This window comes from Harmonia axyridis, chromosome 7, assembly GCF_914767665.1.
Source record: "Harmonia axyridis chromosome 7, icHarAxyr1.1, whole genome shotgun sequence".
NCBI lineage: Eukaryota > Metazoa > Arthropoda > Insecta > Coleoptera > Coccinellidae > Harmonia > Harmonia axyridis.
In genome coordinates, this window is record NC_059507.1 from 15,973,840 (window position 1) to 16,001,337 (window position 27,498).

General features: G+C 36.0%; 2 protein-coding genes across 4 annotated transcripts in view; both read left to right on the plus strand.

Moving 5' to 3' along the window:
- The window catches only part of LOC123685448 (protein tramtrack, alpha isoform-like), a 46,548-nt gene extending 41,467 nt beyond the window's left edge, over positions 1–5,081 (plus strand). For 2 of the 3 annotated variants that reach the window (XM_045625150.1, XM_045625151.1), the window contains exon 3: positions 1,881–5,081. In XM_045625150.1, the coding sequence (XP_045481106.1) occupies positions 1,881–2,804 (924 nt within the window). In that variant the 3' untranslated portion in view covers positions 2,805–5,081. Of the gene's footprint in view, positions 1–430; positions 1,213–1,880 lie in introns of all 3 variants that reach the window. The other variant, XM_045625152.1, reaches the window with a different exon arrangement.
- Positions 5,082–16,090: 11,009 nt separating this feature from the next.
- LOC123685451 lies at positions 16,091–26,286 on the plus strand. Its single transcript, XM_045625153.1, has 2 exons — positions 16,091–16,192; positions 25,762–26,286. Exons 1-2 carry the CDS (start codon positions 16,179–16,181, stop codon positions 26,108–26,110), a joined length of 363 nt encoding a protein of 120 aa, XP_045481109.1. The 5' UTR covers positions 16,091–16,178; the 3' UTR covers positions 26,111–26,286.
- The last annotated feature ends 1,212 nt before the right edge of the window (positions 26,287–27,498 follow it).

A 27,498-nucleotide genomic window follows, 5' to 3' on the forward strand; every position in this document is an offset into this window, starting at 1 on the left:
TGATAAATGTGATTATGGTAAAATCCCATTACCAAAATAAAATTCTTCAAAAGCCTATATCCTTATTTTTCGAACAGAAGGAACGTAGAAACATTTTTAAAGATTCTTCTCAATCTCATCTAGTTACTTCATATGGAAATTTCAACATCCAGGACTTTTTTGTCTTCCTCGAATCAAAACACCAATATAGACCTTATCAATATGGCGTCCGACTGTGTCAACTCTTCCATTACTAAAACAGGTGAAGTTTGTATCTCGAATCGGGTACTTATATTAAAAACCACAGTTATGCCAACAAGCAAATAATCCGCATTGTAGATGTGCACACCATTAGAAAGCTTACGGTTCGGGACTTACAATTTGTATATCTTCATTAAGATCAAATGTAATAAGAGAACAAGTGGCCTATTCTTGACCTCCTTTATTTCAGCACTTCAAGGAAGAACCACAGGAAGACAACGACTACCATAACGAAGTAGACGTCAAACCTAGAATAATCACGCCGTCTTCTTCACCTGTAACTTACCCTACTGCAGGAATAACGACATACGCTCAGGCACAGAAACCGGAAACCAATAAGAGATATAAACAGTATTCGAACAACGATCTGAACCAAGCCTTGGATGACGTGAGATCTGGCATGTCCGCTTTGTTGGCATCTAAAAGGCACAATGTGCCATCCAGGACTTTGTACGATAAGGTCAAGAAGTTGGGGATAATAAAAACCCAGAGTCCACCCAGAGTCAAACTAGGCAAGCGAAGTGCTAATGGCAATCCGGTCGAGTACAATTCCGACGATAGATCAGTGTCTCCACGTGTAAAATCTGAAAATGAGGATTATCCGATCAACAATAACTCCTCGGTCACCAAAGCATTTCTACAACACGCTGGAGAAGACGCCTTGAAGGCAATGGCATATGCTGCTTCTGTAGCGCAAGTATTGCAAATCCCCAACAATGCTTTTGGCGGTACACGAGCGGCAGCATTAAGATATCTACCGTACAACCGGCTTTCTCCAGCTAACAGTGACAATCGTAGTGGCACTCCTGATAAAGAAGAAGACTACGACGAAGACCATGTTGAGGATTTATCGATTAACAAAAGACAAGAAGGTGTGATCATGCCTCCTATGAATCAAGTATCGTCAATAGTAAACGAAGAAAATCAACGAAGTAGGAAGGAGGACCCGAGAAGAAACGTTGAAGATACAACGTAAGTTACCGACTCAAGGTTGATGCAGTTCATGCAAGAAAGAACCACCACAAATCAAAATCACAAGCATAATTTTTCGGAAATACTTTTTTTCTGAACTTATCTCATTTACACTCTGTTAAACGTGAATCATCGAAGGCCATTCTTTTCAGCTCCAGTTTAAGATTTAACAGACACCACGAATTTAGCTATCAGCTACGTGCTGCTATAAACACTGCAGTAATTATTGAAGCTAATTTCCTTTTACCAGTAAAATTAATTGACTGGATAGTATACAGGGTGTCCCGAAACTATGGTGCCAAATTAAAACAGAACATTCTCCTTGAAAAAAAAAGATTTCCTAATATTTCTTTTTTCAAATGTAGTTCGTTGCAGCAATTTTGCTGAAATGGCTTAAATAGAACCTATGATTGAATTGAGAATCTACATTTAACTTCTTCTCATATTCGAAAAATACCGTGAGATGATGCTTCTAATAACAGCTCGACCTGAACTTCATTAAATCGAATAAAAAACACATTTGTTGAAAATTGGTGTATAATTCGAGATTTATGTTAAGTCTAAATTTGTTCAATTCTTCAAATCATAGTGGTGCACCTACGAAGCGGACATTTAATAACCAAACAAACTTTAAAAAATCAGGATCATCTAACATAAATTTTTTTCAGCACATGAAAGAAGAAGTGTTAGAAGACGCACCGTCGCCTTATTCTGACCAACAGTCCACCAATGGAGAAGACGTCAAGCCCAACATATCCGCATCATCCCCTGTCTCGCATTCCTACCCCGAAATGACATTAGGCATAGCAAACTATGTACCAGCTCAAAAGCCGGAATGGAAGAGATACAAGCAATATTCCCGCGAGAATCTCAACTGCGCCATCCAAGCAGTAGCCGATGGAAACATGTCGGCCCTACAAGCTGCCAAGAAATACAACGTGCCTTCTAGGACCCTCTACGATAAGGTTAAAAAGTTAGGCATTGTGACTACCAGATCTTTCAAGAGAGGTTCCCAAGGCAATTTCCGCTATTTAGCCGGTAGACAGACAGATTCACCATATCACACCTCCGAAAACGAGGATTCCCCGACTAACAACAACTCCAGGCATTTCTTTCAACGCACTATCGACAAACGAGGAGAAGGAGCACTGAAAGCTATGGCTATGGTGGCTGCGATGCATGCCGCGGCTTCTCAGCACCAATCTCAATCCCAGAATATGAACCCTGGGTTCGATCATGGAGCCACTCCGGCTCTGTTCAGATACATGCATAAGAGATCGCCATCCACTGAAGAAGATCAGCACTCCAACGATAGGAGTTACGTTCGGCCAGGTGAAGACCCAAATCCTAACGGTGAAGCATACACTCAACAACAAATACCACATCGATCACCATCTGAATTGAGTGTTGATCATCATTCTGAAATGAGCGTGGATCAGGATGATGACCAAGTGGAAGACTTATCTGTCAAGAAGAGGCAAGAAGGAGTGATTGTGTCGCCAATGCCTAAGATCGAAGAGAACGTTAAAGAAGCGAATGAAGAAGAAAGACAAGAGATGTGCGTGGAAGAGGTGCGCCAATTGAAAATTTAACCTGCAAGATTGCTGAAATAGTTTTAACGTACCAGTGTTAAGTTTTATTCTATATAGTTTATGTTTTTGTATAATTACTACAGACTACTAAGTGGCTGACGTCTAAATACAGACCTTAATCAGTGCAATATGCTTCACGATCGTACTCAAGTTAGGTTTTAAGTTTTTAGATTAGATTTTTCTCAGAGTGCCTGTAAGAGCTTTGTACGAGACCAGCTCAAGAATATTTGCTGATGAGTTCCTGATCAGGATGTAACTTATAAGACTGATAGATTTTAATCGATTCATTCAAGACTGATAAACGAAAGCGTATATTAAATGGTCTCTGTACTTTGCGGAAACCGGAGGTGATTGTTTATCTCTCTTTCGGCCATTTTCCGAAAATTTAGTTGTACATATTTTTGCTGGAAGGCATTAAGACTTGCTGAGAGGTGCTTTATAATTCTGAGAAGGTTGCCACTTGACCGTTGAAAGACTGTTGCAATCAAATGAATTGCTACAAATAATATTACTCCAGCATATCATCTTTCAACAACTATTTTTTCACTTGTCAACGTGGCATATGGCAGAAACTCTGGATTGAAAGCTTGGGATAACTTCAAAACCCGATTCTGACTTTACACGCCTTCTGCAAAGAGTTCAACTCAATTTTATTGTACATTTTTTTGTGATTAAATTGTAATTTCTTAAGGTTCGGTTTGGGGTATGAGCTGTTTATACATAATTAGATTTTGAAATTTTGAGTGAACGTTTCGAACTGCTGAGAATTATTGCACCTGTAGGATAATTTTACAGCTGCAAATTCGGTTTAGGTTGATACGGGACCAATATGTAAAGAAATGTTCAATAAATGTGCCTAGTTCAATTCGACTAAATGAGCACCAGGATCAAATATTCCTATAGTTAATCGTTTAGCTCGAAACGAAATTCACTCTGTAAGATATGTAAAGAGTTCAGTTCACTTGAAAGATAAAGTAACCACACCTTGCCTACATTACGACAACGGAGTAGTCATCATCAAAATATTGATTGCAAGTGTGATTGATAAGGGATTCATTTCCTTATTATATCTCTTTATACATTTCAATACTTTATATCTGGTATTGATAATTTTTTTTGCAAATTGATTTCAATTCTTCTGCACTTTTGAAGAAAGTATAACCTAATATTATTTATATTCAATTGCTGTTTTAAAAGCTAATTTTTTGTTAACGATCTCAAAAATATTTCGAAGTTGAAGTTCATTTAGTTAGTAATCTGTAATTTTTTACCGAAACGCTGATTATAAAATGACTTTGGCGAGAGTGTGGTTATTTCAGCGTCTCAAGTTTAGTACCGAGTCCACAAAGAACTCGATTATTTCATAATTGATAAGTTGTTTGAAATTGCACGTTCAATGTTTATAGCACTTTGTTTTCGAGATTGTTATGGATGTTTTGAACTTGTACCACAAGTATGAATTTTAGCAATAGTTACAAATTATAGAATTGGCCATATTGAAATGCCATAGCTGTGATCAACTAGACTGACACCAGACCCACAATATTATGCTTCGTAAAAATAGACTGGTTTGGCCTAGTCACGAATCTATTCAACTGATATTTCAAGTGCAATTTATTCACATAAATGGAAGAAGCACCCGCAATTTCACCCATATATTTTCAATTATGTATCTACCAGAAGTTTTGTTCTCATTTTAAAAGACTGATTGTCATCACAATTCACTGTTGGGAGCCCAAAGAGAATTTCTAAACAAATCATATCGTGCCTTCAGAAACTTGATACTAGAGTGGTTACATTCCAACCCTAAAAAAAAATAAGGTTCTTTTGGGATATTCTTGAAAATATATGTTCCAATATCACAATTATTTTTTGAGACTGATATTTGTTACCTTAATTGTTAAAGCTTCGTTGAAAATTGTTTCACAATTACCATAGTGTTCTGTTACTGCGTTCACTGCTGATATAATAAATAATAAGTATGCTTTACATGGATCAACTACCTCAAGTTTTAAGTTATTTTGATTGAAATATTGTACATAATCATTGTCATTTATATTTTATATGGAACTGCTATTTTATTACAAATGTGTGTTCTTTTTACATTTACGTTATTTAGACTGCGTATTGTTAAATATTATTTTTTTTTAAATATAAGTACACAATATTTTAATGTTATTGTTAGATATAGTATATATATTATAGCACTGCACGAATGTATTGCATTCTTTATGAAATAAGTGAAAATCGAAAGATATATTATATATTCGAAATTAATCCATCTGTTTTATTTTGTTCAGGAATTTATTTCATCCAGCCTAGAGATTTGACATTTTTTTTCCTGTTGTTTTCAAGTTATTTGCAAAAAATGTTCATTTTAGATGTCGATAAGTAATCTTCTTCAAGAGTCTAGACACATTTGAAATTATACCCAATAAAATGATGTAAAAAACACTTTTTTACTGTCAAAAATTGGTCCGTGAAGTGGAGCCCTCTGGAAAATTCGGTGTTATTTTGAAGAACTAAAATATTTGAAATAGATTTCTATATTATAATCTTCCTGCCACTCTGTAATTTGAATTTTTCAACCATTTATTATGATAAACAAGTTCAATGAGCAATGAAGCTTTGAATAGCACACAATGCATAGGTAACAGGAAACCAAGGTTTCAAATGAAAAAACTCTGCAAACGATTAAAAAGACGGCATTACATTTCGAATGTAGAATCTTATATTATTATTAGAACTCTTTATTGCTAAATTCATATGTTTGAATCTTATATTCAATTTTTATATCTTTTCATTGATAAAATTCCAATTCTATTCATATTTCTTCGGATGAAAATCACTTTCTACTATTATATGAATAATTTTAATTCAATTGTATCTATCAATTTGATTTAATTATTCCTGAATAATGAGTTAAGTGATCATTCAAACTTTTATCGTAATGCAAAACGCAATTATTCGAATAAATATTCAATGAATATTCGAATATTCAAATGTAGTGGTAACTTAATAATAACATAAAAATTGTTGGCAATGTCATGCGACCCCTTTTCAACCACGCCACTGAATGAATTATCGTATTATTTCTGCGCCATCTATAGCTCATGATTCAGCGCCATCTATTATCGAATTACTTCCTTATTCAGGAATAATTAAAACAAATTAATGGATACAATTGAATCAAAATTATTCATATAATAATAGAAAGTGATTTTCATCCGAAGAAACATGAATAGAATTGGGATTTTATCAATGAAAAGATTTAAAAATTGAATATTAGATTCAAACAAATGAATTTAGCAATAAAGAGTTCTAATAATAATATGAGATTCTACATTCGAAATGTAATACCGTCTTTTTAATCGTTTGCAGAGTATTTTCATTTGAAACCTTGGTTTCCTGTTACCTATGCATTGTGTGCTATTCAAAGCTTCAAACTCATGCTCATTGTACTTGTTTATCATAATAAATGGTTGAAAAATTCAAATTACTGAGCGGCAGGAAGATCAAAATATAGAAATCTATTTCAAATATTTTAGTTCTTCAAAATAACACCGATTTTTCCAGAGGGCTCCACTTCACGAATCAATTTTTTTGAGTAAAATTTTTGAGTATAACTTAAGTACAACTAGATGGCGCTCAACATCAACAAAATCGAATAAAGCACTACACTGTCTTACTATCCATTCGTTATACTATGATTTTACTTATATAAAAAAGAAAGGATTTGTACTTCAAGTATTCAATTCTGAAATTTGGTAAAACGTTTTCGGCTAAACAGCCATCTTAAGCACCACACATTCGAGACCCCAGTATGCCAGTCACTTAGTCGTCAAAAATACTTTGTTTCCACCATCAAAGCGAAGTTCTCGAAAATGTTGATAGCGAAGAATACAAAAGCAATAACAACCACTTAGTTACAAACGAAAACACGAAGGAAACATAACCTATGAGAAGGATGTCCTCAGTCTGAGAATCATGCGACCAGCAGAGTATAAACAAAACAAGGAATGACAAAATATGAAACAACGTATGAACTGATTGTGTCCACGAATAAAAATAACAAAACAAAGGTATTAAGAATAAGGGAAACAAGGCACTGCAAACAGGTAGGCAGCACACAGTATATAATAATAATAGGACTTTATTGATTACAAAAGTACCTAAATACAATCTCTTGAACAGGGGGCTGTAGTTGTTGTTCATATTTCAGTTTGTGTGTTTGTTCAAACAATTATCGTCCATCGATATTTCATCCTCAATATGAATTTTTCCATTTGTCTGCAGCAAAATTTTCACATTCTCTTGTGGGCTAAAAGAGTTTCCGCTGAACGAAATGTGGTATCCAAAATCTTGCTTTGCTTTTATAGTCTTCATTATACTTTAATATATACATGTTATAATGGTTTACATCATTTGTCGTTTCGTATTTTAATAGTTCCTTTACATGATTTACCTATACAGTAATAATAATTTTTGGCTGGAGGCCTTTAGATATTCAAACATTTTGTTTTTTTCATGTTTTAAATTAGAACTAATATTTAAAGTATTTACAGGAACAAGAAGAGAAAAACATGTTTTCATTTTAGGTGTCCAAATGCAGATTTGTCTGGGTATCTCGGGTGTTCCTGTTTTAAGTGGTCTACAAACTCGTTCAATGTATGTGGCGGTGCAATCATCACACTTAAGTTTGTAGACACCATTTTTTTCAAGGGTACTCGTTCTGTCGTTGGCGTTGCTTAAAGATCTTCACAAAGTGTTGAAGTACCTCGTAGAAATTTCAATATCCGGACAAGTTTGCTTCAGAATCTTTCGTGATCCACTCCAGATTTTATTGTTATTGAAAGGTAGGGAAATTAATTTTTTGGTGAAGGCGCTATCAGCAATAGAAGGGTATGCAGAATTCAACAAGTTTCTCCGCTTTATTTTTCCTACCAAGGTGTCGATGGTTGTGGGCCTGTGGGGTTGAAGCTATTGTTGATGGGGAATTCGTATCCTTTCCTCAACACCTGAGCAGAGCAGACCTATTTGTCAAGACTTTCACTCGAAGTTAGTTGTAAAATGAAATATTCTCTATCTTGGACTATTCAACACACTTTATATGTAAATAATTTCTACTTGAATTATTTCAAAAGGTAAAAGTAATAAATACAATACAAATTACTCGGAATCAGGTTTATATTCTGAGAAATAAAAAATATACTGGTAGAATACCCACTACAATGTATAAGACATGAACATTAGACCACAGTATAGTTCCTAACTGTGACTGTGATTAGACTAACTAGGTTAATTTCGGCCATAGAAACTCAGCCGCCTCATTCTCATTTCTTGTATATTATTTATAGAAAATAATATAGTGGTAGCGAAGTGATATTGTATACATGGGTGCCCGCAGGGGGGGGGCAGGGGGGGCCATTGCCCTCCCTGAGATTTCGATTACCCTATTTTTCAGCACCCCCAATATTACTTTCTCAATCCAAGGGCAAGGAAAAAAGGAAAGTAATGGATTCACAACAATTTCCGGTTTTCAATGGAATTACTATACATATAATCCATAATCGGCAGAGGTTTTTTTTGACTTGAGAACTTTTTTAGGCGCGTTGAGCACTTCTTGGATGAAGAAAAATAATGGAACCGAACGCACTTGAATTGAAATTGTTTTTATGAGTTAGTTTTCTCTTTGTTATTTTGAATAATATTTTAGTATCAAGTTTTAAACTTTATTGTTTGCGTCATTCAGTGTATATTTTGAGATTTATTATTATTCATTTATAATTTTTTTAAACATAGTTTTATCAAGCGTATATGTATATATCTATACATTTTTTTAATTCGTTATTACTCGTTGAATTTTCTTTATTTATTAGCAGTTATGATAATTATTTCATTCCGTTCTCCATATTTTTTATATTTTATTTTTTTTGTAAATATTGTTTCATTGAATGTGATTTGTTTCGAAAAGAGTTACCGTATTCTTTTACATCACCTTATGTTGTTGACGTTATAAAATTGTTAAAGCAGGGGGAATCCATTTACAGACGAACTTTAACCAAAGGAATAAGTCTAACCCTATGTCCTACGTGAGCGACTAATGTTACGACGCGAGCGACGCCAATTTTATGTACTACGCGAGCGATGTGAGCAGCGCGACTTTTTTTGTCCTACGTTGAAATCTACAAACGCGACACGACGCGACATAAATATGGTTGGGTTGGATTGGGATTGTGCATTGCGGAAGATCAGTCCGTTGTCATACGCTTGTAGAGAAACAGTTATAATGAGGTGGTCAAGAAAACGTAAATTATTCATATGTGAAAATGTGGCTTCAAAAATGCTAATTGTAAGACTCAAAAAAATGGGAAGAAAGAGAAATCCAACAAATTAAATTTTTTTGGAACGAATGAATTCTGGAGAGTTTCACCACTTATATAAACAATTAAGGACTTCTCCAAATTTATTCCACAGTTATTGTAGATTGCGTCCTACAACATTTGACTATATAGAAACAACCAAAAAAAAAATCTAAGAAATACGTAAACCATTACTGAATTGAAATTTTTTTTTCAATCTGCATGGATACCTACGTATTACATATAAATAAGGTTTATTTATTATTACTCAATGATATATTAACCTCAACTATATTTATTTCCTTCAAATGGATATTTCTTCAGAATTAGTAATATAAGTTATGCATAAATAAATGAAGTGGAATAATAAATGATGATTATTGGTGGGATTTCAAATAAATTATTTATTTCCATGAAACTAATATTTGTTTGACCATAGATCCAATAAATGATTCATTAACTATAATGCATTTTCGATAATATCAAATAAACACTTCTCTCAGTGTATATAATACTATAGTTAATTTGTCAATCTCACTTGTTTCCCCCAGTTCATCGGCAATTCTACTCCATTCTCTATCCACCAACAGTCGATTATGATATCTTTTATCAGTCTTGTCCCAGAGTATACTGGAATTTCTAACAGCCAGTATTAAAACTTCGTTTAAATCATTCATTGTAGAGCGGTCGAAGTAAACCTGCCTGCATCAACAAGAACTACTGAAGTTTGCGCGAATTCCGCTTGGAAATATCAAATAATTTGATCGCCGACAGAGCGCGAAATTTGCCTGAAACAGTTTTACGACCGATACGACTGCACGTAGGACAGCGCTATTATATTCCAAGGTTTGATAAATCGCGTTCGGTCGCGTTGCTCTCATCGCTCGCAATAAATCGCTCACGTGAGACATTAGCGACTCACGAAACCATTAGAAATTATTATTTGAAGAATTGATGTAGTGTAATATATTAGATATATGTATTGATCCTGCTTATACGCGAGGATGATTTTTAGATTTTTATGCATTCATTGTATTGAGTATAGAATAAACCCTATACTGAAAAATTCCGGTAATTATAAACCCAATATCTAAACAAACTATAAGAAGATCAGGATCATCTAACATAAATTTTTTTCAGCACATGAAAGAGGAAGTGTTAGAAGACGCACCGTCGCCTCATTCTGACCAACAGTCCACCAATGGAGAAGACGTCAAGCCCAACATATCCGTATCATCCCCTGTTTCAGGCAAAGCAAACTATAGGCCGCTCAAAAGCCAGAATGGAAGGAATACAAGCACGAGAATCTCATCTTCGCCATACAAGCAGTACTCAGTACAAACATGTCGGTCTTAGAAGCTTCCCAGAAATACCACGTGCCTTATGCAAGCCTCTACCATAATCTTTGCTATTATGGCATTCCGACCAGAGGGTCTTGCTGATATTCCAGCGAGGATCTCAACTGCGCCATCCAAGAGGTAGCCAATGGAAACATGTTGGCCCTACAAGCTGCCAAGAAATACAACGTGCCTTATTGGGCCATCTACTATAATATTAAAAAGTTAGGCATTGTAACCACCATGTCTTGCAGATATTTCAGCAAGGATCTTAACTGCGCCATCAAAGAAGTAGCTAATGGAAAAATGTTGGCTCTACAATCTGCCAAGAAATACAAAGTGTCATCTAGATTCTACAACCCTCTCCGATAATGTAAGCAAGTTACGCACTGTGACCACCAGGTCTTGCTGATATTCCATCGAGGATCTGAACTGTGCCCTCCAAGAAGTAGCCAATGGAAACATGTTGGCCCTACAAGCTGCCAAAAAATACAACGTGCCTAATGGGACAATATACTTCTTCTTCTTCCAATGCATATCCATTAATGGATGTTTGCGATAACATTTTCCATTTGTTCTTCATTTCTGGCGGTGTGTATCAATGATTGTACATCGCGTAGTCCTGTCCATTGCCTGATGTTTCGCAGCCAAGACATTTTCTTCCGTCCGATTCCTCTCCGACCTTCGATCTTGCCTTCAATTAACAAATGCAAGAACTGATATTTCGTGTTTCGAATTATATGCCCTAGATATGCTGTTTTCCTCTTTTTGATCACTTCAAACAGTTCACGTTGTTTATTAACACGTCTAAGAACTTCCTCATTTGTCATCCTAGCCGTCCACGGCACCTTTAGTATTCTGCGGTATAGCCACATTTCGAAAGCCTCCAATTTGTTCACTGTGCTCGCCCCCAATGTCCAACCCCCCATACCATTAAGAAGCACCGACCAAACGTAGCACTTTAGGAATCTCAGTCTTAGGTTCAGGTCAAAATCGGAACAGGTAAGCACTCTTCGAAGCCTCAGGAATGCCTGTCGGGCTTGTTCTATGCGACATTTCATTTCCTTATCTGATGTCCAGTCTTCACAAAGCCAGATGCCCAAGTATTTAAATTTTTCTACTCTCCCTATGGGCCTTGTGTCGAATATCAATGTGGCGTTTTCAAACATATGAGGGTTTCTGGAGATAATCATATATTTTGTTTTCTTCGTATTTATATTTAAACCCATTGATTTGCTTCGTTCACCTACCTTGTTGACCAGTTGTTGTAGGTCGGTCATGTTATCAGCTATTAATACCGTATCGTCAGCATATCGAAGATTATTTATCCACACTCCATTAACTTTAATTCCCACCTCCATATCCTCTAGAGCTTCCTGGAATATCGCTTCCGAATATAGATTGAACAGGACTGGGGACAGCACACATCCCTGTCGCACTCCTCTCTTAATTTGTATGGTGTTAGACATATTGTTGTCAACTTCAATTTGTGCTGTTTGGTTCCAGTATAGATTCTCAATGCACCGAATGTCTTTTTGGTCTATATCAAGCCTTTTGAGGAGTTGCATTAATTTGTGGTGTTGTACACGATCAAATGCCTTCTCATAGTCTATGAAACATAGACACACATCCCTTCTCTGATCATGGCAATTCTGGACAAGCACTTGTGTGGCGACTATTGCCTCTCGTGTACCTAATCCTTGTCTAAAACCAAATTGCGAGTCACTTATATCCCTTTCACATTTCTTGTAAATTCTCTGCTGTATGATTTTAAGGAATATTTTTAAGGTATGGCTCATCAGGCTGATAAGTCTGTAGTCTTCACATTTTCTTGCATTGGTCTTCTTAGGCAGGGGAATAAAAATCGAACACAACCACTGCTTGGGATAATGACCTGTCTCATATATAGTGTTAAATACTGTGTGAAGTGCTGTGATGCCTCTTCCGTCCAGGAGCTTAAGTATTTCTGAAGGAATTTTATCTGGGCCAACCGCTTTGTTATTTTTTGAGCTACGTATTGCTCTTTCGATCTCGTCTTTAGTTATTGATGGGCCGGTTAGTGAGATGTTGGAGCCAACTGGGGCTCTGTCATCGTCAAACAATTCTTTTATATACTCTTCCCAAACATTGGTTTTCTCTTTGCTCTCAAGGACTATCTGGTTGTTTTTATTGACTGTTACAGTAGTTCTAGCTTTTCTATATATGCCGGCAGTCTCTTTAAGTTTTTTATGCAGATTGAAATTGTCGTGTTGATTTCTTATTCGTTCAATCCTTGCATTCACTTTTAAGCCATTCGTTTTTTGCTATTCTTATTTTCGATCTTATGAGCCTTTGTATGTCCCTGTACATGTTGTTATCATTTTTGATCTTGTGCTTCCGCCGTTCATCCATTAAATACAAGATCTCATCTGTCATCCATTTTTGCTTTTTGTTCTTTACTTTATATCCTAATCTGCTTTACATTGAGTTTGTTATAACGTCCATTACGTTCTTCCAAGATTCCGTTAGCCCGTCTCCAATACTCGATGTTATTACTTGAATTTGTGAGTTTATCTCATTAGCCAATTCAGATCTTATTATTGGGTCCTTCATTTTTTCTAACGCGATCTGTCGCTATGTGGTCCACTTTCTCTGACTTGACAAAGCGATTTTCATGACGGTCGTCAATAGCACATGATCAGAAGGAACATCCGCCCCAGGATATGTACAAGTTCTCTTGATGGTTGAACTGAATATTTGGTTAACGAGGATGAAATCTATTTGGTTACGAACTATATTGCCTGTTCGGTCCGCTGGAGATTGCCAGGTATATAGGCGGCGAGGGTGTAGATCAAACCATGTATTTGTTATTTTCATGGTTTCTTCTTGGCAAAATTGTAGAAGTCGATCACCTCTCTCATTTCTTTCTCCCAGTCCGTAGGCTCCAACTATTTCTTCAAATTTTCCTCTTCCTATTTTGGCATTGAAGTCGCCCATAATCAAGTTAACGTCATGTTTTTTGGTCAGTTTTAACAGTTCTTTGATTTCATTATAGAAATCTTCCACATCGTGGTCTGGCGCTTCCGACGTTGGTGCGTATACCTGTATTATGTTAACATCATTTGGCTTAGCTCTAAGTTTCAATAATGCAGTGCGGTCCGAGTATGGTACAAAATCCACGACAAATCTCAGTAGTTCCTTAGTTATAACGATTCCCACACCCCACCTGTGTTTTGGATCTTCATTTCCAGAGTAGAAGAACACTCCATTTTCCACGTTGCACCTCCCCACACCAGGCCACCAGGTTTCAGCAACGCCCAGGACATCAAGTTTGAGTCTGCTCATTTCACGTGTGAGGTTTGTCAATTTTCCAGCTTCAAATAGGCTTCTCACATTCCAAGTTCCAATCTTTAGTGGTTTCCTCAAGTTTGCTCTCGTGCTGATTACATTTAAAGCCGTTCCCCCCGGAGATCCGATTGGGGAACTATTTATACCTCCGGAAAATTTTGAATTAAATATACTCATGTTATTGTCTTGGGAAAAATAATAATAAAGGTGGTTTCCCGTTGCCTTCCTTTATGCCAAATGATAGCTTGTGAATCGGCCGCCCATTCTGGGTCAGACGCCGCCGTTTGCAGTCGCCCAATCTGGGAACAGACACTGCAGTGCTAGTTTTGGCCCGCCCCGAGTATTTGATTTCCTCGATACCACCCATATATGGGAGGCATTCCTCTATCCGCCACCTGGGGAGGCGCCCGATGGGGGACTAGCAACCCCTCACGGGGAAGACAATATACTATAATATCAAAAAGTTAGGCATTGTGGCCCTCAGGTCTTGGAGATATTCCAGCGATGATCTTAACTGTGCCATCCAAGAGGTAGCCAATGGAAACATGTTGGTCCTACAAGCAGCCAAGAAATACAACGTGCCTACTAGGACCCTCTCCTATAAAGTTAGCAAGTTAGGCATTGTGACCAACAGGTCTTTCGAGAAAAATTCCCAAGGCAATGTCCGCTATTCAGTGACTAGACGGACATATTCACCCTACCAAACCTGCGAAAATGAGAATTGCACAATTAAGAAGAAAAAAAGATGTGCCAATTGAAGATTTAACTTGCAAATTGCTGACATAGTTTCAACGTACCGATGTAAGTTTTATTCCATATAGTTTATGTTTTTGTATAATTACTACAGACTACTAAGTGCTTTATAATTCTGAGAAGGGTGCTACTTGACCGTTGAAAGACTCTTGCGAACAAAGCAATTTCTACAAATAATATCACTTCATCATATCATCTTTCAACAATTTTTATTTCACTGGTCTGTATTTGGCAGAAACTATGGATTGAAAGCTTGGGATAACTTCAAACCCCGATTCTAATCGATCTAATTCATTATACATTCTTTAGATTAAATTGTTATATCTCAAGTTTTGGTTTTGGGGTATGAGCTGGTTTTACATAATTTGATTTTCAGTGATCGTTTCGAACTGCTGAGAATCATTGCAACTTTAGGATAAATTCATATCTGCAAATTTGGTTTGAATTGATACAGTACCAAATGGTAAAAAAATGTTCGAAAAGTGTGCCTGGTTCAAAACGACTAGGGTCAAATATTGCTATAGTCAATTATTTAACTCGAAACAAAATTCACTCTGTAAGATTAGTTGAGAGAATTAAGTACACTTGAAAGATAAAGTAACCACACCTGCATACGCGATTTTAAACGTTTTGTCATCATCAAAAGGAAAAGGCAAAGTAAATGAAAGTCATAACATAATTTTTTTATTCATTTATTTCTTTATGAATTTCAATACTTTATAAATAATATACTTGATGAAATTTTTTCATGATATTTTAAAAACTGATTCAAAATTTTCTGTTATTTCGATGAAATATTTTTATTGAATTGCTGTTTTGAAAGCTAATATTTTGTTTATGTTCTTAAGAAGATTTCAAAGTTGAAGTTCATTTAGTTAGTAACCTGTAATTTGGTGACAATTTCAGCTGATCAAGTTCAGTGCTAAGTTCACAGAAAACTCGAATTATTACATAATTGATAAGTGGTTTGATATTGCATGTTCAATGTTTAAAGCGCATTGTTTTTGAGATTGTTATCGAGGTACCAAACTTGAACCTCAAGAAAGAATTTCAGCAAAGGTTACAAATTATAGAATTAACCATATTGCAATGCCATAGCTGTGATCAACTAGACTGACACCAGTCTCACAATATTATGCTTCATAAAAATAGACTGGTTTGGCCTAGTTACAAATAAATTCAACTGATATTTCGAGTGTACTTTATTCACATAAATGGAAGAAGCACCCGCAAGTTTTTCCATTATATTTTCAATTATGTTCTCACCAGCAGTTCCGTTCTAATTTTGGAATACTGATCATTACAATTCACTGTAGGGATCCCAAAGAGTATTTCTAAACAAATCATGTCATGCCTTCCGAAACTTGATACTATAGTGGTTATATTCCAACCATAAAAAAATACGGCCCATTTGGGATATTCATGAAAATATATATTCCGATATCACAATTGTTTTTCGAGACTGATGTTGGTTACCTCATAATTTTTAAAGCATCGTTGATTGAGCATACAATCGTGTGGCAGGCTTATTTATCGTGCGGTGTTTTTTGTGATTTTTCAGAGTTCTTTTCTATTTTCCTGTTGTCTGGTGACGGATGGGGGTACACGCGTGAGTTTTTGTGTGATTTTGTTGCAATTTTTGTCGTTATATCACCTCAAATTTGTTATTTGAAACAATCTTCCGATTCAGTTTAATCGGTTTTCTTGGATCGAGAATCACATTCATCTGTAATCAGTTAAGTTAACATCTGCGTTTCTGATAGGCACATCGGTATTCCCGTGACTAAGGAAGACCATACACGAAAGTTTCTTCGTATTTTCTATATTGTAGTTTGCTGAAAGTGATCACTGAATACAAGTACCCAGTTCCTTTGTGATTTTCCTCTGTAGGAATACCCTTGCTTTTCCTAGGCCCACCCGTGATCGACGGCTGCGCGGGGATTTGATCATCACCTTTCGTGCGCTCCATGTTCGGTACCGATATCTCGCATTTATACCAACTGAACACAAACAATCTACGTGGTCACAGTTTAAAACTCAAGCGTCAAAGTTTTCGTGCAAAGTGCCGCGAATATTTCATTTCTAATAGAGTGTTCAGTGTATGCGTGTATGGAATAGACTCCCCGGTGACGTCCTGAATGCACCTTCCGTAAACACCTTCAAGAACAGACTTGACGCCTGGTTTGAAAATGGGTTTCGCATCTGAACATTCGGTTTATGGTTTATGCTCTTAATTTTGTGTTTGTTACTGGTTCTTGGTTCTATTACTGTTGTCTGTATATATAGTATGTTCAACAATTTTTTCACCTTTCTTTGAGTTCATAGGCTTTTGCCTCTACTCTGTAATTTCTTTAATAATAATAATAATAAACTTGTTTCACAATTACCATAGGGATCCGTTAGTGTGGTCCAGGGACGGCTCGTCAGGGTCGGCAGGGTCGGCCGGGCCGACCCAAAAATTATCGGGAAATAGAAAATAATTCTAGATATTCAATTCATTCAAACTCAATCGGAGTTATCGATTTCGATATCCAAATTCCCTCGGTAATGAATATTTCCACTCAGAACAGGAAAATATAACTTATACCGGCCAATATTTTCTTTCGGACCCACCTAATATTCGATTTCCAAAGCATCCAGCGTTGTTATTCCTTTCATAAATTATAACAAACCACAATCGTAAATGGTTACTTTTCGTAACATCACCCCAAACAGGTTATTCTGAAATGTAACACAAATGTTACAATTATACAATTGCAACTCCAGGAATGTCACTGAAAGCATCTCATCACGTTTGGTCGGCCAAGAGCCGATGGCGGAACCAGCGCTACCGAGAGCGCTACGTAAAGGAAAAGATACTACGACATACGCCCAGAATACGACCACTCAGTAGAACGGCACAACAACTCGATGTTAGGTCGCTTCCCAATACACAGGGTCGGCCGGCCGGTTATCCTATTGCAGAGCGTCAAGCAGCAACTTTTCACAGTTTATTTCAAATATTTGATAATTAAATGAATGATTAATTATGAGACATTATGTCTTAATCAGAAAAGAACTTATTTATGCCGTTCGATAGTAGCTATTGATTTTCAGATCATGAAAATATAATTAATATATTCAAATGAATGGTTAATTATGGGATATTACGTCTTAATCAGAAAAGAACTTATTTATGTCGTTCGATAGTAGTTAGGTATTGATTTTCTGATCATGAAAATATAATAAATATATTCCTAACTTTGAAAACATCCTGATTTCAAAAGTTCTGTAATTCGCGCCTCGCATTAAGATCGGCCAGCCGTACCTCAGTAGGGGGAATAATTGCATGCACATGGCTTCGCAGTTCTCCTTCGCAGATTTCGAGGGAGAAAATTCGCGAGGAAATAAATAATTCTGCGTGCTTTTCTTGGGAAATAGACGAGACAACGGATGTTAAATGTTTTTGTCAGATGTCAGTAATTTTCCGCTTCGTTCGAGACGGTAAAATATCCGAACGATTTTGGGGTTTTTTCGATGTTAGTAAAGACCGAACCGCGAATGATATTTTCAATACCTTGTTGGATAATTTAAAGATTTCAATTTAGAGACTAAATTAGTAAGTCAAACATAAGATGGGGCAGCTGTGATGGCGGGGGAAATCAATGGGTTACAAGCGCGAATAAAAACAATTGCTCCTCAAGCACTATTCACGCACTGTTATGCACATAAATTGAATTTAGTGTTACAAGATTCGACCAAGAAAATCAATTAGTGTCGCGTGTTTTTTTTCGACTCTTTTAGGATTTTCGTCGTTTTTCACTGAATCAAGTGAACGCACTAATATTCTAGACGAAATTTGCAAAAAAAGATTACCCTCTAGCTCGGAAACTCGTTGGAGTTTCAAATCTCGCGCTGTAAAAACAATATTCGATAAGAGCGAAGAATTAATTGAAGTTTTTGATCAAATCGGCGACAATTTGGATGAATGGGATGATATTACAATACGTGAAGCTACCGGTCTGAAGAAAATGTTGAATGATTTCGAATTTTCATTCATTCTCCACTCTTTTAATTTGATTTTTACATACATTGATCCCGTTTTTTTTATAATCCAGCATAAGTTATCAGATATAACTTATTGCAACGCCAGAATCACTTCTTTATTATCGACTCTGAAAAAATTTCGCACAGAAGATGAGTATTTCATTCGCTTATATTCAGAAGTAGAAAACTCCCAGAAGTAATGCCACCGAGTACTAGACGTCGAAAACGTAAAATAGATTCCGAAATTCAGCTCACGGATATTTCCTCAATGAAACGGCTTTTTTGTGAAATTCTGGATGTAATTATAACTTAAATTGAAATAAGATTTAAAGACATTTCATCACTTCATTTTTTGGAACTAGTGAATTTTAATAAATTTGATAAATACGTTCGTAATTTTCCGGAAATACCTTTCAAATCTTTGATCGATAATTACAAATACTTTTTCGATAAGGATGAACTCAAACGTGAATTACAAATTTTGTACTCGGACAATGCTATCTTCGGCAATTCAAATACGCTGAATAGTATTACGGAATTCATTTTCTCAAATAATATTGTGTCCGATGTTCCTGAATTATATAAGTTATTTTGTATGATTTTGTCCCTGCCACCAACATCCGCGTCAGTAGAAAGAAGTTTTTCAGCGCTCAAAAGAATAAAATCTTTCAGTAGGAACACGATGTCTCAAGACCGTTTAAATAACCTGGCACTGATATCAATGGAAAGAGGTTTAGTTAAAGAACTAGCCAGATGAAACATTTTTTTCGAGAAAATAATTGATGACATCGCGACAAAGAAAGATCGTCGAATTGATTTGATCTATAAAAATGAATAAAGGGTACGCAAGCTCATACATTTTGACCAGAATACATGCGGTCATTTCCACAATATTTTTTGTGGTCTTTATAAGATTTTTTTATATTTTATACATTTATTTATATGTATTCATGAGAGGTTTTCTCTATGTTTATTCAAATGTGTGGCCGACCCACATCTCGAGGGCACGAGCCGTCACTGGTGTGGTCACTGCTGATATAATGAATAATAAGTATGCTTCACATGTTTTAACTACCTTAATTTTCAAGTTATATTAATCAAAATATGATGCAAAGTCATAATCATTTATATTTTATTCGATACAGCTATTTTATTACAAACATGTGTTCTTTTCACACTTCATTTATTCAGACTTCGTATTATTAAATGTTAATTTTTGAATATACATATATTCAATATTATTCTTAAATATAGAATTTATATCATAGCACTGCTCGAATGCATTGCATAGATATATTATATATATATATTCGAAATTATTCCATGTGTTTTATTTTGTTCAGTTATTTTTTTATCCAGCCTACAGATTAGACATAAACTAAGTTTTTTTTGACGAAATGACTGATAGATGCGTAAAGAAACCTGAAGGTCGCAAAGCGATATATTCAGGCGTTCTGAATATGTTCGAGAGAAGATATTCTTCAATTGATGCACTGAAAAACCAAATAATGTCTCTAGGTTCAATGGCCACACATCCCAGGGCTCAAGGAAATCGAATACGAAATTCCAATTCACTGCCCCAAAAGTTCAAACTGTCTTCAGTCTTGTTGCACACACTGTTCCTTTCACAGGAGAAATTATTTATGCATTTTTTATAATTTTTTTATAGACATATATTAAAACACATAACTTACATTATTGGTCTGCTGAAAATCCATATTGGATGCGAGAAGTGCCACATCAAGGTCTTCTTCTTCTTCTTCTTCCTTATTCATAAGACCATGTCTTGTCATCTTCTGTTCATCCAGCCTCTTGCGATGTTGACGTCCAACTCTCATACCATCTCTTTGGTGGTCGGCCGGGAGGGCGTTTTGAGTTTGGCTTTTCGTTCTTTGCCCACTTTGCCCATCGATCATTGCTCATTCTTTCCACGTGATCTCTTCAGTTCCTGCACCTTGACCGTACAAACCGAACAATATCCTGCACTTCCAGTTCTTCCCGTATAACACTGCTTCTTATTTGGTCCCGCAGTGTTACTCCCTTTATTGTCCTTAGGATTTTCATCTCCGTACTTCTCATCATAGATTTGGTTTTGGAAGTTTCAGCACGGGTTTCTGCTGCGTATGTTAATATTGGCCTCACAGCCGTTTTGTATATACGGACTTTACTTTCTGCTGTCATATGTTTGTTCTTCCATATTATTTCTCTTAAGCATCCAGATATTCGGGATGCACATCAAGGTCGCTGGACAAAATTCTTATCATGATCCGAGAAATCTGTCATTTTCAATTGTACCTCCAAAATACTAAATAGGAACATCGTATAGATATAGTCAATTCAAAACTGATATCTTCAGGAATAAATAGCAATTTGAATGACACAATAAATTGTACAACACAGCCCAGACAATTTTTCGATGCAAATTACTCAGTTCAGTTTTTTAATAACTAAATTATTGAAATCTTGTGACGAGAATGGTACAAAAATCTGAAAACAACGGTTAAGTGTATACCGATGACGAATGCAAAAATCATAGATGGCAAATATGAAGCCGACAAAGCGGATAGATAAAGGAAAATAATAAACCTCGGATATAGACGTGCTCGAAGTCCAAAAAAAGTACTCATCTTGAAGGCGATAATAAACTCATAAACCGTAAAAGGGAAGATATGCTAACAACGATGGAAAACGATATCAGCCAAATAGAAATTCACATCTACTCTTTCATTCTGTAATTTTCCTTTGGAGTATTCTACTAGTTCCCCATAGGCTTTATTTTTGATATTGCTGTTTGCGTATGCTGAACTTTTTATTTTCCATCGACAGGTTTTCTGCCTAAATATTTCGATGAAACCTATCAAAAATTTTTTCATTTTGCACAAAAATTTGTACGCTACGAAGTTCCGGCGGTACCTGATAAATTGCCAGCTGTCTGGGTTTCGATGGCAGCCTGGGATGGCAGTCACTGTAGACTGGCTGCCATTTGGAAGCCTGGATTCCAAACGCTCGAAAAAAAGCCTCATGAGTGGCGGGCATTGTTCTTTTCAGCGTTCAGAATCGATACATTTTCTTCAAACCAGACCTGTATTTTTTCAAGCAGGATGTACATTTCTTGCGATAAACTGGGGTAGCTCAGCAAATATGGTCACGAAACAAGATACGCTGAATTCATCAAATATTCCTTCTATATCGTTGATAAAAATATGTTATTTTTATCTTTATATCTGATTTAATAGTTTTACCGTTCTTTTTGACTACTGTTCTCTGTTCCCTATCTCTCGAACAACCTCAGCATACTTCCACTTATTCCATAACACTCCAACAATTTCTTATGAGTAAGACTGTCAAAGGCTTTTGTTTCGAGAGATCTATGAATACACCCAACAGGTTTTCGTTATAATATATTTGGTTAACTGCAAAATAGCGCTTTCGACAGAACGGCCTTTTTATATACCCATGTTAATTTGCTGATTATATTACAAGAGGTCAAGAAGCTAATCAGCCTATCAGATATGGCCTTCTCAAACAACTTAGAAAATGATGGTAAAATACTTATTGGTATGCAGCTCCCGAACAACCCGCGATCGGCCTTCTTGTATATAGGAACAATAGTAGCAAATTTGAGCTGTTTCGGGAAGATGCCGTGTTTAAATGTGTATCTACATTGTTTCCAGCAACCAGATACACTCCTTTCCAATCCTGAGACTTTAACCTTATTTTGAAAGTATTTATAGTTTCATCAGAAAACATTCTGACGATTTTAGGACAAGTAGGTTCTTTCTTATTTTCATCTTTAGGAAAAGTAAATTTCAAACCTAAGTGATCAGAAATTGAAGTGTACAGAACATTTTTTGAATAAATATCTTTAAAGTTTGTCAAAACATTGTCTATACAAGTTCTAGTGTTCATTCATCAAAAACAATTTCATAAGAATATGCTCTTATAATTGATTCATTCAATTAATGGCTTTTTCATTGTCTTTTAGGTTTATACAGAGTGTCCCGGGAAGAATGCGACAAACGAATACCATGAATTGAAGTCATCAAAGAGGACCCGTATCAAAAGGTTTCAATCGCCTTAGTGCCTTCGTTTGGGATATACAGGGTGATGTTCATCTTATGAGTGAAATTTCACTGTTGAATAACTCTTTAACTAATCTACCGAATAATTTCAAATTTTGAAGTTTTGTCACCCTTTCCTATCGCCTTCCTTCAATATTTCTGAATTCGAGTAAATCAGATCCGGACAAGGAAAATTTCTGACTTTTCCTATTTTCGTGAATATTGAATCACCTTGTATGTTGATATCATGATTTTTTTTTTCGTTTTCGTAATCACAAAGAATTAATTCATAAAAAAATTTCAAATCTCTGCTTGGCTCCATTATTCAGGGTGATCAATAAACATTTCTTCATGAAAGAAATTTCATAGTTCAAGATATCTTGAATTCATCGGTAGAATTATCTCGAAAATTGTTGCACCCTTCACGAATGGCTCATCTAAATTTTCCTCAAATTATTTAGGAAAACTTTCAATCAACAAGCTTGATAAAAAATAGAACAAAAACAGCAAATAAATTGAAAATATTTGATCCTGAAACAATTAATCAAAAATAAAATATTTTCAGTTCTGCAGATATTGTTCAAAATGATATTGCTCCATTTTTTTCATGAGGGAATGTTTATTGGTCACCTTGTATGACGCTGGCAAGCTGAGTTTTAGAATGTTGATTATGAATTAATTCGTTGTGGTTACGAAAACGAATAAAATTATTATATTGACGTACAGACTGATCCAATATTCAAGAAAATAGGAAAAGTCTAAAATTTTGTTAGTCCGGATCTGATTTATTCGATTTCAGAAATATTGAAGGAAGGCGATAGTAAAGGGCGACAAAACTTCAAAAATTGAAATTATTCGGTGGATTTGTTGAAGAGTTATTGAACTAAAAAAATTTCACTCATAAGGGAATGTTTATTGATCACCCTGTATGACCGTGCCAAGCCAAGATTTAGAATTTTTATAATGAATTGATTCCTTGTGGTTCCGAAAACGGAAAAAAATCATAATGTTCACGTACAGGGTGATCGAATATTCACGAAAATAGAAAAAGTCTGAAATTTTCCTAGTCCGGATCTGATTTACTCGAATTCAGAAATATTGAAGGAAGGCGATAGGAAAGGGTGACAAAACTTCAAAATTTGAAATTATTCGGTCGATTAGTTAGAGTTATTCAACAGTGAAATTTCACTCATAAGATGAACATCACCCTGTATATCCCAAACGAAGGCACTCGGGCGATTGAAACCTCTTGATACGGGTCCTCCTTGATGACTTCAATTCATGGTATTCGTTTGTCGCATTCTTCCCGGGACACCCCGTAAATTGCAGCTCCTCCATGCTCGCGACATCTCTACAGTAGTGGGTTGCTAGATTGAAATTTTCTAAATTATATGTTTTCAGTTGGACCTCAGTCTTCCAATACTCAGTTTGCCAGTATTCAAAGTAAAAAATCCTCAGCCTGATTCGATAGGAATTCTTTGTGTCTAGAGAAGTAAAATCTTCCCACACCTGCTGGCCATAATTCAGGTTTATAATTCATCTTTTTTATTGAATGGTGCTGTTATTACATACCATCGTAAAGCGTTTTCGGCAGTAGGTATCTCTTTCACTGTTATGTTGCTATCTTCAAAACCAGCTGCAATTATAATATATTCCTGAATTTTTTCTTCTGTGGTGGTTCGCTTTATTCGATATAAATAAATCCACACTTTTTTTCCAAGTCCAGTGAACTCGCTTGTTTTCCCAGTTCCGATTGTTTTTTTATGCTATGCTGTTTTCCTTACCAATGTTGTTTACTTCACCTGTTGTATTCTGTGTTAATTGAATATGTTTGTTTTGATTCCAATTCTTATAGACATTACTGACAGTTGGTGTTATAGTTTGTTATTTAGTTCTCTGCTTTGTTATGTCACTTTAAGTTATGCTCTGCTTATGTTGCTCCACCTGTACGTGGTCCGGATAAGTTTCTTCCTTAGCATTTTCGGGTTTCTTTGTGGAAGTAGCAGTATCGCTTTTGTTTATATTGCGTTTATTCACTGCATGATCTTCATTTCTCTGGGTTTTTTTCGAGCGTCGAAAAAACTTGTATGTAAAAAATTTTAAGTAAACTTAAAGAATTTTTTATTACAGGGTGGCCACAGAGAATAACTTCGGAGGAAACACACCCTTATGTAAAAGTAAAAATGAACTTACCATTGGTTCAAATTGTTTGTGTGAAACAGTAGAATAATTATACCGAACTCATTAGGAAAATTAATTTTGAATGATTTACTTTATTCACATTTAGGAATGGTGAAAATGAAAGTGAAGCCAGGTCTCTTTGAATATGGGAATATTAAACATGGTGAAACTAAAAGAAGCCCATCACCAGAACTTATGTTTGGAGGAGAACTGCGCATTAGATTCAATATTTTAAATCTGCCCAGAGATGTAAAAAGTTCAGAAGATTGGAAACTTGGAAAAAGGAAGAGATGGTGTAATATATTAGATATAAGTTCGAATCATGCTTATGCGCTAAGAATTATTTTTATGCATTCATTGTATTGAATATGGAATAACCTCATATTAGAACCTGTGTTTGATTTATTGGCAAATTCCAGTTAGGTACTAACAATTCAATATTGTTCAATTTCAGGTTATCTTATATTGTTTTTTTTTTATTTTTTTCATTTTATTGTTGGAGTAAAATGTAGATGTTGTCAAGAAGATGGACTTTCGAGATTAAAATTATGTCGACATAATTATCGACCCTGAAGAAAATAAAACCGATTTGGCCAATAGTAAATGTTATGTGAGACTTTAGCGACTCACGAAACTATTAGAGAGACTTGTATATATGTCAAAATGTAGTTTATATACATTCTTCGAAGAATGGATGTAGTGTAATATATTAGATATAAATTCTGATTATGCGTTTGCGCAAGGATGATTTTCAAATTTTTATGCATTCATTGTATTGAGTATGGAATAAATCTTATATTAGGACCTGTGTTCGAATTATTGGTAAATCCAGAATTTATAAACCCAATGTTTTACACAATTAAACAAAGCTCAAAGATGATCAGGATCATCTAACATACATTTTTTTCAGCATGTTATACTCGTACAACGCACTGTCGCCTTATTATGCCCAATACTGGACCAACGGAAAAGACGTCAACCCCAACCTATCAGTATCATCCCGAGGCTCGTATTACTACCCCGAAATGACATTAGGCAAAGCAAACTATGTGCCAGCTCAAAATCTGGAATTGAAGTACTACAAGCAATATTCCCGCGAGGATTCAAACTGCGCCATCCAAGCAGTAGTCAGTAGAAACATGTCGGTCTCAGAAGCTTCCAAGAAATACAACGTGCCTTATTCGACCCTCTCCTATAATATTAAAAAGTTAAGCATTGAGACGTTTTCCAAATGTTCGTGTAAGAAGTGCGCCAATTGAAGATTTAACCTGCAAATTGCTGAAATAGTTTGAACCAATGCATATTATATTCTAAATAGTTTTTGTTTAATTACTACAGACTACTAAGTGGCTCACATCTAAATACAGACCGTATTCAACAAATAAAGTCGGTTTATTATTATATCTGTCTGGCTCCCGGACTATAACCTAACAAATAAAAAGCTAACTTGAGTACGATCGAAGCAGTATTTCAATATTACAATTACAATATACATGACCAAGTTCCTCTCCAACGGTAATTAGTAGAATGCATTAGATAATAGTAATAAAAAGCCTCGTGAACGTCAGCTACGACTCGGCTGGGGGGGAGAGCGGCGGCAGCCCCCCAAACACGATGAAAAAAAAAATACATTCAGTCATTTCCTCCCAACTGAAAATTTGTCAAATTGTAGCTAACCCAATATCTAGACGAAAAAATGCAGTCAGCTGGTTATAGCATAGTGTATTATACGTCAGCTGGTGCCCCAAACATGAAGAAAAAAATTATTTTTTCAATGATTTCCTGATTTCCTCTCAAACAAAAATTTACCGGATGATAGCTTATATGCTACTATGGATAAATAAATAAATATATATATATATATATATATATATATATATATATATATATATATATATATATATATATATATATATATATATATATACCCGCAGGGTGGTCGCAAGACCATCGGGGATTGACGCCCCCGCGTACCCGAGTCGCCACAATCCTTCGAAGGTTGGCAGCCTTTGAGGGATAACTTATATTCAGCCCCTATAACGAGAAGTAGACACCAGGGCGGTAGGGAGTCTCAGGCTGGCTCTCTTCGGAACCGTCAGGATGATTGGCCTGTAGGAGGTTTGTGTGGAGCGAGCGGCGCACCCCTCCGAGAAGGAACCGCAAGGCTAATTCCTGCAACCCAGCGAAGGGATAGCTCAATTAGTTTGAGCGAGCCCCCAGCTCGCTCCGCTATTGGGCCACAGCGGGATAGGCGAACGCGATGGATGAGAATTATTTATTAATGCGCGCACATTATATTGCTCAGTATCTTGCTGCACGGTCTGACAGGACATACAGACAGCTTCTACTGGAAACTTGGAGGGATATATACCCGACCAGACCAGCCTACGTCCAGCTGCTCTCCAATCGTGTGAGATGGATTCTTGCTAACCAGAAGCTGTCTCAGGCCGAACTTGAGAGAATCAAGAATACTTGCTTTCCGACTGTTCAGCTTACTGTTGAACAGCCAGTCGAGGCTCGCAGGTCGTCGGTACGGGTGAGAAGGAGTGGTCTTTTTGTGGACAGGGTGCAGAATGATGAGGTGGAGAGAGCGTTTCTGCGTAATCTGATGAGCTACTCGGGAATGACGCCAGAATGTAGACCAAGA